This window comes from Ranitomeya imitator, chromosome 2, assembly GCF_032444005.1.
Source record: "Ranitomeya imitator isolate aRanImi1 chromosome 2, aRanImi1.pri, whole genome shotgun sequence".
NCBI classification, from domain to species: domain Eukaryota; kingdom Metazoa; phylum Chordata; class Amphibia; order Anura; family Dendrobatidae; genus Ranitomeya; species Ranitomeya imitator.
Genome location: NC_091283.1, coordinates 516775725 through 516787856, shown reverse-complemented (window position 1 = coordinate 516787856; position 12132 = coordinate 516775725). Strand labels below are relative to the sequence as shown.

General features: G+C 43.7%; 1 protein-coding gene across 1 annotated transcript in view; it reads right to left on the bottom strand.

The window, feature by feature from the left end:
• Positions 1-10510, bottom strand: part of CALCOCO2 (calcium binding and coiled-coil domain 2) — a 96910-nt gene extending 86400 nt beyond the window's left edge. Inside the window, exons 1-2 of the mRNA XM_069751753.1 lie at positions 10422-10510; positions 10117-10336 (exon numbers count right to left, since the gene is read on the bottom strand). Coding sequence (XP_069607854.1) covers positions 10117-10296 — 180 coding nt within the window. The 5' untranslated portion in view covers positions 10297-10336; positions 10422-10510. The remainder of the gene's footprint in view (positions 1-10116; positions 10337-10421) is intronic.
• Between the last annotated feature and the right edge of the window lie 1622 nt (positions 10511-12132).

Here is a 12132-nt window from a genome sequence, read left to right as displayed (position 1 = left end):
GCATATCTGATTACATACACTAATCCAATAAATTAAAGGAATGCTTAACCCCTTAAGGTACCTTCACACTAAACGACGCTGCAGCGATCCAGACAACGATCCGGATCGCTGCAGCGTCGCTGTTTGGTCACTGGAGAGATGTCACACAGACCGCTCTCCAGCGACCAACGATGCTGGTAACCAGGGTAAACATCGGGTTACTAAGCGCAGGGCCGCGCTTAGTAACCCGATGTTTATCCTGGTTACCATCCTAAAAGTAAAAAAAACAAATGCTTCATACTTACCTTCCGCTGTCTGTCCCCGGCGCTGTGCTTCTCTGTACTGGCTGTGAGCACAGCGGCCGGAAAGCAGAGCGGTGACGTCACCGCTCTGCTTTCCGGCCGCTGTGCTCACAGTGAGTGCAGGAAAGCACAGCGCCGGGGACAGACAGCGGAAGGTAAGTATGAAGCGTTTGTTTTTTTTTACTTTTAGGATGGTAACCAGGGTAAACATCGGGTTACAAAGTGCGGCCCTGCGCTTAGTAACCCGATGTTTACCCTGGTTACCAGCGAAGACATCGCTGAATCGGCGTCACACACGCCGATTCAGCGATGTCAGCGGGAGAGCCAGCGACCAAATAAAGTTCTGGCCTTCTAGCCCCGAACAACGACATCACAGCAGGATTCTGATCGCTGCTGCGTGTCACACTGAACGATATCGCTAGCCAGGACGCTGCAACGTCACGGATCGCTAGCGATATCGTTTAGTGTGAAGGTACCTTTAGTGACAAAGCCAATTTTGTCTTTAAAGGGAACATGTCAGCAGGATTGTGCACAACATGGCTACTTTCACACACCAGGTTTTTGCCATCAGGCACAATCCGTCGAATGTTGAAAAACCGGATCCGTCACAGATTGTGAAAAACTGATGCAACAGATCCGTTTTTTCGACGGATCCAACTAGCATATCCAGATAATTGGATAAAAAAAAATTGGAGCATGCTCCATTTAAAAAAAAGGAATTCAGCACCGGAATCCGTCATTTTCTGGCTCTGGCACCTTCCGGCTCCCATAGGCTTCCTTTCTAGCAAAAAGCGCCGCTGACTGTGTACGTTTTTTATTGCCACACAAAATGTGCGATTATGCTGAAGCGCAGGTTCCACAGCCAACACCTGCCTGCAGAAGCGTTTTTTGTCTCTTTCTTCAGTATGTTAGGTATTCATTATGCAAACTAGGGGGCAGGTCAGTGAGGGATCAGTAACCTGTCAGCAGTCTGCGTTATGAATATATAATCATAGCACCCCATACACCAACCCCGCCTTAGGGCACCAGAATCTCATTAACTATAAATTTAAAATATTGAAGATTGAAGAACAACCACAAGACAGATTTCGTCAACCAAGGTATCATTTTCATCAGTATAACCTGGCACTGTCTGCAGGTTACTGTGCACAATCCTGCTGACAGGTTCCTTTTAATGGCGAAGCCAATTTTTACAATTCTGACCACTGTCACTTTATGAGGTTACAGCTCTGGAACGCTTCAACGTATACCAATAATTCTGAGAATGTTTTTTGTGACATATTGTACTTCATGTTATTGATAAAATTTCTTCAATATGACTTGCGTTTATTTATGAAAAAAATTCAAATCTGGCCAAAAATTTGAAAATGTTTCAATTTTCAAACTTTTAATTTTTGTGTCCTTGAATCAGAGAGTTATGTCACACAAAATAGTTAAGAAATAACATTATTAGGAAGTTATAAAGAGTTAAAAGTTAACCAGCGATTTCTAATTTTTTTAGGGACCACCGCACATTTGAAGTCAGTTTGAGGGGTTAATATGACAAAAAATACCCAAAAGTGACATAATTCTAAAAACTGCACGACTCAAGGTGCTCAAAACCACAATCAGGGCCGGACTGGGACCAAAAAGCAGCCCTGGCACAAAAAAAATTAACCAGCCCACATACAATGAATTACATACACTTCATATATGATTTACACCGCACACATGCTGGACAACACAAGCTCATTATATACACATCAAATAGTCACACAGACACACACATCATACATGTACACAGCACACATGCTGGACAACACAGGCTCGTTACATACACCTGATATAGTCACACAGACACACACACAAGTAGCTAGGTTCATATTGCGTTAGTGGCAGTCCGCTAACGGAATCCGTTACATAGCGCCACTAACGCAATGTAACGGATCCGTTAACGCACCCATTGACCGCAATGTATCTAACGCATCGCTAACGTATGCCATTTTTGGCATGCGTTAGCGATGTCCCGTTATTTTCTGACGGACCTCGAACGCTGCTTGCAGCGTGTTTGGGTCCGTTCTCGCTAGCGCAGATCGGGCATCTGCGCTAGCGGGATCGCTAAACGCAATCCCTTTTTGTACATTGCGTTAGCGCATTCCGTTAGCGTATGCGCTAAACGGATTGCACTAACGCAATGTGAACCTAGCCTTAACACACACACATGTATTACACACAAACACACAAGTATTACACACACACAAACACTACAGATACCACACACACATTACACACACACTACAGATACCGCACACACAAATATTACACTACAGATACCGCACACACATTACACACACTACAGATACCGCACACACATTACACACTCACACTACAGATAACTCACACACATTACACACACTACAGATACCGCACACATATTAAACACACACACTACAGATACCGCACACACAAGCATTACACTACAGATACCGCACACACATTACACACTCACCCTACAGAGAACTCACACACATTACACACACTACAGATACCGCACACATATTAAACACACACACACTACAGATACCGCACACACAAGCATTACACTATAGATACCGCACACACATTACACACACACTACAGATACCGCACACACATTACACACTCACACTACAGATAACTCACACACATTACACACTCACACTACAGATAACTCACACACATTACACACACTACAGATACCGCACACGTATTAAACACACACACTACAGATACCGCACACACAAGCATTACATTACAGATACCGCACACACATTACACACACACTACAGATACCGCACACACAAGCATTACACTACAGATACCGCACACATTGCACACACACTACAGATACCGCACACACAAGTATTACACTACAGATACCGCACACATATTGCACACACACTACAGATACCGTACACATTACACACACACTACAGATACCGCACACACATTACACACACACTACAGATACCGCACACACAAGCATTACACTACAGATACCGCACACACATTACACACTCACACTACATATACCGCACACACATAACACACACACACTACAGGTACCGCACACACAAGCATTACACTACAGATACCGCACACACATTACACACACACTACAGATACCGCGCACACAAGTATTACACTACAGATACCCCACACATATTACACACACACTACAGATACTGCACACACAAGTATTACACTAGATACCCCACACATATTACACACACACTACAGATACCGCACACACATTACTCACACACTACAGATACCGCACACACATTACACACACACTACAGATACCGCACACACAAGTATTACACTACAGATACCGCACACATATTACACACACACACTACAGGTACTGCACACACAAGCATTACACTACAGATACCGCACACACATTACACACACACTACAGATACTGCACACACAAGTATTACACTACAGATATCCCACACATATCACACACACACTACAGATACCGCACACACACATTACACACACTACAGATACCGCACACACATTACACACACTACAGATACCGCACACACAAGCATTACACTACAGACACCGCACACACATTACACACACACTACAGATACCGCACACACATTACACACACTACAGATACCGCACACACAAGCATTACACTACAGATACCGCACACACATTACACACACACTACAGATACCGCACACATTACACACACACTACAGATACCGCACACACATTACACACACACTACAGATACCGCACACACATTACACACACACTACAGATACCGCACACACATTACACACACACTACAGATACCGCACACACAAGTATTGCACTACAGATACCGCACACACATTACACACACACTACAGATACCGCACACACATTACACACACTACAGATATCGCACACACAAGCATTACACTACAGATACCGCACACACATTACACACACACTACAGATACCACACACACAAGTATTACACTACAGATACCGCACACACATTACACACACACTCCAGATACCATACACTCATGTATCACACACACACTTCTGTGGTGCAGAGCAGGCTGATGTCCATGTGCAGCTCTTCAGGTCCTCCTGCTCTCAGACAGCAGCAGCTCTGTCCCGGCACCTCCCCCCCCCCTCCCGGTCTCTTCTTCTCTGCCAGGAATGAAAGCAGATCAGAGCAGGAGATAATGTCACCTCAGCCGCTCTGTGTGCTTCCAGTGAGAGCTAAGCAGTTTCGCAGGCAGGTATTACCTCTCAGCTTGCGTACTGCTGTTCTCTGCCACTGTTCTCTGATGCTCACGCTGGTACTTGCCACTCAGCCAGCATGTGCCGATCGAGCGGCCCACTACAAGCACCGGCCCTTCTGGCATTTGCCCGAAGTGCCCAATGCTCAGTCCGGCCCTGACCACAATCAAGATGTATATTAACCCTTCAGGTGCTTCACAAGAACTAAAGAAATGTGGAAGGAAAAAAATGAACATTTTACTTTTTTCACAAAAAATTTAATTTAGTTCCAAATTTTTTTATTTTCGCTAGGGTACCAGGTAAAAATGGAAAACAAAAACTGTTGTGCTATTTCTCCAGAGTACGCTGATACCTTGTATGTGGGGGAAAGTCACTGTTTGTGAGTAAGGGAGCACCCTTTGACCTTTTGAACGCAAAATTGGCTGGAATCAATGGCGGGTGCAATGTCGTGTTTGGAGACCCCTTGATGTACCTAAACAGTGTAAACCCCCCAATTCTAACTCCAACCCTAACACAGCCCCACCCCTGACTCTAATCCCAACCCTAACCCTACCTATAACCCTAACTCCAACCACACCCTAACCCCAACACAACCCAAACCCCAACCGTATCCCCAACACCACAATGTAACCCCAACACAAACCTAAATCTAGACCCAAACCTAGCCCAAGCCCTAACCCTAGCTCTAAACCCAGCCCTAACCTTAGCCCCAACCCTAACCCTAGCTCTAACCCCAACCCTAATTCTAGCCCCAACCCTAACTCTAACCCAAACCCTAACTGCAAAGAATGGAAAAAAATACTTTTTATTTTACATAGTAACATAGTAACATAGTTAGTAAGGCCGAAAAAAGACATTTGTCCATCCAGTTCAGCCTATATTCCATCATAATAAATACCCAGATCTACGTCCTTCTACAGAACCTAATAATTGTATGATACAATATTGTTCTGCTCCAGGAAGACATCCAGGCCTCTCTTGAACCCCTCGACTGAGTTCGCCATCACCACCTCCTCAGGCAAGCAATTCCAGATTCTCACTGCCCTAACAGTAAAGAATCCTCTTCTATGTTGGTGGAAAAACCTTCTCTCCTCCAGACGCAAAGAATGCCCCCTTGGGCCCGTCACCTTCCTTGGTATAAACAGATCCTCAGCGAGATATTTGTATTGTCCCCTTATATACTTATACATGGTTATTAGATCGCCCCTCAGTCGTCTTTTTTCTAGACTAAATAATCCTAATTTCGCTAATCTATCTGGGTATTGTAGTTCTCCCATCCCCTTTATTAATTTTGTTGCCCTCCTTTGTACTCTCTCTAGTTCCATTATATCCTTCCTGAGCACCGGTGCCCAAAACTGGACACAGTACTCCCCATGTTTACCCGATGTTTACTCCCGATGTTTACCCGATGTTTACCCTGGTTACCAGGGGACCTCGGGATCGTTGGTCGCTGGAGAGCTGTCTGTGTGACAGCTCTTCAGCGACCAAACAGCAAGGCTGCAGCGATAGACATCGTTGTCGGTATCGCTGCAGCGTCGCTTAGTGTGACGGTACCTTAAGCTCTCACGAGCAGGGTCGTCTTGTGTTGCTTTAATTAATATATTGTTTACATTGCTACTTATGACTGTTGTGTTTGAAGCTGTTAAACTGTAAGGCGCTGCGGAATATGTTGGCGCTATATAAATAAAGATTATTATTATTATTATTGTAAATTAAAAGGGATGTTACTAGTCCAAGATATGTAGATCAGGAGAGCAGACTGTCAGCCATATATGTCTCACACTGGTAACACCCCCTTCAATTTAAAATAAGCTCTGGAGGTAAATTCTCATAGATCTTAAAAGGGTGATCTGAAGCTAACATTTATTTTAATCCTAATGTAGTGAGTTTACTCTATTTTATTACTTTTACTTAACTAAGGGGGTGACAAAGGGGGGTTTGATTTACTATTTTTTTTATTTTGATCATTGTGATAAAAATGAACCAATAGGAAAAATCTATTGTTGCCGGGGACCTGCCAGCAGATCTTGGTGGGCAGACTGCGCATGCATCCAGGAAGAAGACGCCAAGGGCCAGGAGACAGAGTCAAAGGGTCCAGGGATGGCGAAGATACCGAGGGGCTCGGGGAACCCCATTTCTCTATCCTCTAGTATGCTAGACCATATCAGAGGAGAAAGAAATGAATGGGAAATCAGACTTTTTTTTTTGCAATCGCTTTTATTCGTGAATAACGGCGATCATAAGACTGAGAACTGTAAAAACTGACCCGAATCATGTTCTCCGAGGTCTCGGCTACTCACGACTACCACAGTAGCCGAAACCCTGGAGCTTTCTGACGCTGAGGGGCGTTATAACCTTGTTTCTCAGTGCCGTTAAAAAGCAACACTGAAGAATAAGTACCCTTAACGGCCACCGTTAAAGGATTAAATCACAAAATATTCACAGTTGTCAATCTTTATGGATGTAAATTGTGTAATTTGTTGAGAAAGAAAATGACATAACAACAGTAAGTGGAAACAAACATTATCAACCAATCGAGGGTTGGATTACAAATCAATGAAAAAGAACATCAAATAATATAAAATGAAAAAAAAAAATCATATAAAAAAAAAAGCAGCTACACTAACCAATATTGTGTCACAACAGTATTGCACTGCAGGATGCAGAAAGCCACGGTAAAAAAGATAGCAGAGGCGTATGTGAAAAATAATGATGAAAGAACCACTCAAACACATACCAATCATGGGGGTGGGGTTGTCTAGTACTCTAAATGCACAGGGATAAAGCATGTAGATGGCGCTAGTCACACATATATACACGTTGTACACTATGGCGGCTCACGTCAATACTATTACAACAGGCTGCCTCCTGCTGTTGCCTCTCCAGTACTCTCTCACATGCACAAAAGCGGGTGAGATTATTATTGATTCACAATTGCTTCTGTTTCCTAACTGGATAGACTGATGTCCCCGAAGGACATCCTAGTTCCCTCAGTCTCCTCTTCGTGGGGGTCAGCATCAGGCGCGGAAGAGGGTATCAGTCACTGTGGGAGTTTTATCCTAGCTCGATTTAGGAAGAGCCTGGTGTTGGCTAATGGATAGAGTTTTGTGAGTTCGATGTGCTACTTAAGAAAAGGCTAAAAACAGCGCATAAATTGAGGAGGTTTGGCACCATTTACTGAAGTTTGCAGAATAAGCTGCTAGACCAGCAACATAAAACTATTTTGATTTATAAAATGGTGAACACAATGACAGAAACCAAACTGATTTGATTGGGTCCATCAGGTGCTGTTAGCTTCCACCATACAGGTGATCTGGCATGTCTGTTATTTCTGTATTTTTGTTTCTACATGCAGGTGTGAACTTTGCCACCTTATGTATCAACCTGGAAGGGACCGTACTCTTTACTGTATCTTCTGAATGCAAACTAGCAAAAGTGCAACAAAAATGAGAGGACATGGATCATGTCAATAGTGTTTACCAGAAAATGACTGCCCCAATACAGACCGAAATTCCAGTTAAGTTACACATTGTTCAAATTGTTGAAATTCTGCTCTTCAAAAGTCATCTCCAAGGCCTGACCACATTTTTATTATATGCAGTTAAGACCTATGAGCAGGACATAGATCTCCCTCAGGTTCTGCCTCCAGAGCTTATTTACACACCTGTACTTTGTATTTCCCCACCTCATTGTAGATTGTAAAGGTACCGCCACACATAACGATATTGTTAACGATATTGTTGCTTTTTGTGACGTAGCAACGATATCGTTAAGGAAATCGTTATGTGTGACAGCGACCAACGATCAGGCCCCTGCTGGGAGATCGTTGGTCGCTGCAGAAAGTCCAGAACTTTATTTCGTCGCTGGACTCCCTGCAGACATCGCTGAATCGGCGTGTGTGATGCCGATCCAGCGATGTCTTCACTGGTAACCAGGGTAAACATCGGGTTACTAAGCGCAGGGCCGCGCTTAGTAACCCGATGTTTACCCTGGTTACCAGCGTTAACGTAAAAAAAAAAAACACTACATACTTACCTTCCGTGTCTGTCCCTGGCGCTCAGCTTCTCTGCACTGGCTGTGAGCGCCGGCCAGCTGGAAAGCACAGCGGCGACGTCACCGCTCTGCTTTCCGGCTGACTCGCGCTGACCGTGCAGAGGAAAGCAGAGCGCCGGAGGACAGACACGGAAGGTAAGTATGTAGTGTTTGGTTTTTTTACGTTAACGCTGGTAACCAGGGTAAACATCGGGTTACTAAGCGCGGCCCTGCGCTTAGTAACCCGATGTTTACCCTGGTTACCAGGGGACCTCGGGATCGTTGGTCGCTGGAGAGCTGTCTGTGTGACAGCTCTTCAGCGACCAAACAGCAAGGCTGCAGCGATAGACATCGTTGTCGGTATCGCTGCAGCGTCGCTTAGTGTGACGGTACCTTAAGCTCTCACGAGCAGGGTCGTCTTGTGTTGCTTTAATTAATATATTGTTTACATTGCTACTTATGACTGTTGTGTTTGAAGCTGTTAAACTGTAAGGCGCTGCGGAATATGTTGGCGCTATATAAATAAAGATTATTATTATTATTATTGTAAATTAAAGGGGATGTTACTAGTCCAAGATATGTAGATCAGGAGAGCAGACTGTCAGCCATATATGTCTCACACTGGTAACACCCCCTTCAATTTAAAATAAGCTCTGGAGGTAAATTCTCATAGATCTTAAAAGGGTGATCTGAAGCTAACATTTATTTTAATCCTAATGTAGTGAGTGAACAATAGAGACTTTTAATTAAAGTATAATAGAAATTAGAATAGAACATTAAAATAGACATTTAGTATTAAAATAAAAATTTATTTCGGACTATCCCTTAACAGGTAATTTACATATTAAGAGAAATATGGATTACATTGGATCTTAGATATCAACTTTCTATGACCATCATGGCCATATAGATGGCTTAGGAGGGTTGATCTTCCTGAAAACTACCCTTTAAACATTGCCTAATGTTTCTTGCAGCTACTTATCTTCTTTCCCATACCGTAAATAAAAAAAGGGTTCTCCCACAAAAAGTTTTTTTTTAATTAAATGTTTGTCTATGTGCATGTAGGATAGTGTGTATGTGGTAATCTACTCACCCATCTCCACCTTCTCAGAGATCCAGCACCGTTCTTCTCCTCTTCTCAGTGACATCAATGCTCTGCAGACTCTCCAGCTCACTCCATGCTCTGTGTGTGAGCCGTAATATCATTTACGATGTAATATGGAGCCTCCTTCTGACAATCCATAGACTTCAATTGTAAAATCCACTTCCATGTCAGAGCGCAGTGTGACCGGAAATTCTGCAGAGCGGTAACGTTACTAAGAAAAGTATTAGAACGGCGCTGGACACCGGAGATGGTGGTAGTAGGTGAGTATATTAAACACACTGACACTACATACACAGATTTAGTAAAAAATTCTGCTTCCTTTACATACATCCTAACTATGAAACCACAAATTGTTTTTTTTCTAGGGTTCACGCCATGATTTTTACAATTATCATCAGAATATGATATTTTCAGACTTACTTTAAAGATCCCAATCCAATCTTTAGGACTCAAGTTAAAGCTTCCTTCCTTATGGAATGTGCATTGTAAGTCGGTTCTCGGAGGGTAGAATTTCTGCACACTTGTGAAGATAACCTGTGAAAAGCTGCTATCTATCGGGGCATTCATAGAAGTGGGTGGTTTCTCGGTTTCACAAGCCATGATCAGCTGAACCAGGAGGCCTGGAGTCTGTCACTAGGCCCTGTCCAGAGGAAAAAAGACAAATGGTGGATACAGACAAGTTGTAGAGGTTTTTACGTACAGATAGTTCTACAGACAGAGCTTACCGGTGGAGTTAATTCAATAACTGTTCATACCAAAGAGTCCAGAAATCAGGAGTGAAGCAGGATGAGGTTCAGGACTGCAGAGCCTGAAATGAAAGTGAAAGATGCCGTGTTACAGCGTCAGTATAAATCCCCCACACTTGTTTATTCTGCTTGTACTAACCCTGTACACGCCTCTCCAGAGTCAGAGCATTGGCTGCTTGCCTATTAAAGCTACGTACGTGCATTTACACCGTCTGATTTCAGGCTTTTAAATGATTGAAAATTGATAATGTGCTCGGCGCTCACTTACAGTTTTAATACACCGAAAGAACTACCTTCATACCTTCACACAAAGGCCAGAAAGTTAAAAAATAACTTTTATTGATAACAATACTATATTAAAAATTGATAATGGCGGGTGAACACCTAAGGCACAGGACAAAAGGTGGGCAACCCAGAGCAAAACCCCATATATAACAATAGCAGCACCATAAGAACAGCATAATCAGGCATGTGCCCATGTGCAGTTAGTCATGTACAAACATGTAAGCAAAGATGGCAAGATAAACAGTGAAAATACAACAGTAGACATGGGTGTGGTGGGTCCCCAGGAGCGCTCCATTTGGTAACTATATATATTTATTTCTACTGTTGTATTTTCACTGTTTATCTTGCCATCTTTGCTTACATGTTTGTACATGTACGCGTTTTTCCCGCTATTTAATGCATTGGGAAGCTCCAGAAAAAACACACAATAAAAACGCACAAAAAAAGTGCAAAAAACGCATGCGGATTTCTTGCAGAAAATGTCCGGTTTTGCTCAGGAAACCTGATCTTCTTGGCAGGAAAGAAGCTGTGCCAAAAACGCAGGTTTAGGTGCGTTTTTGGTGCATTTTTTTTCTCTTTGTCCATGCTAATGTCCTTGGATTTTCAGCAGCAAAAACGCAGCAAATAATGATACCTGCGTGTTTGCTGCATTTTTTTCAACACCCATTCAAGTCAATCGGTGAAAAAAATGCAGCAAAAACACTCAACAGAGTGTTTCACAAGAAGTGACATGCTCTATGCCCAAAAAAACACAGCAAAGCACAAAATACTGATCACACAAAAATCCAATGTGTGTGCATGAGATTTCTTAAATCTCATAAGCTTTGCTGGTATTGTAAAAAGCAGCTGAAAATTAATATAAAAAAAAAACCGCAGCAAAAACACCCTGTGTGAACTTACCGTTACACAGACAATCAAGAACTGCCATCCCTACAAATGCTCATTCACAAATTATCTACTCAGCTAGATATATGATCTCGGATTCATTTTTGCCTGGACTGCTGCAAATCTCTGCTAATCAATCTAATTAGTAGGATTGTATACCCCAGGGCAGGAGTCAGCACCCGGGCAAGTGCTGGGGCCCTGGCGAGACAGGGGGGCCCATTCACGGTACGCTACACTGAGGCTCCGGGGGGCCCCTGCAGGCAGGGCTGGCATTAGGGGCAGGCAGCTGCCTAGGGCCCCCTCTCCCCAGGGGTCCTCAGCTAGCGGCACATCATGTAGCCACTATGGGGCCCCTGTGAGGCAGGGGGGCTCGCCTGCCGCCAGCGCTGACTCCCCCGCCGCATTGAACTATACCGGCGTCTGCAGGTACAGTTCAAAGCAATGATGGAGGAGTGAGCGTGCCAGGCAGTGCAGCCTCTGAGACAGGAGCAGGCAGCAGCGCGGCGGCGAAGTGAGGAGC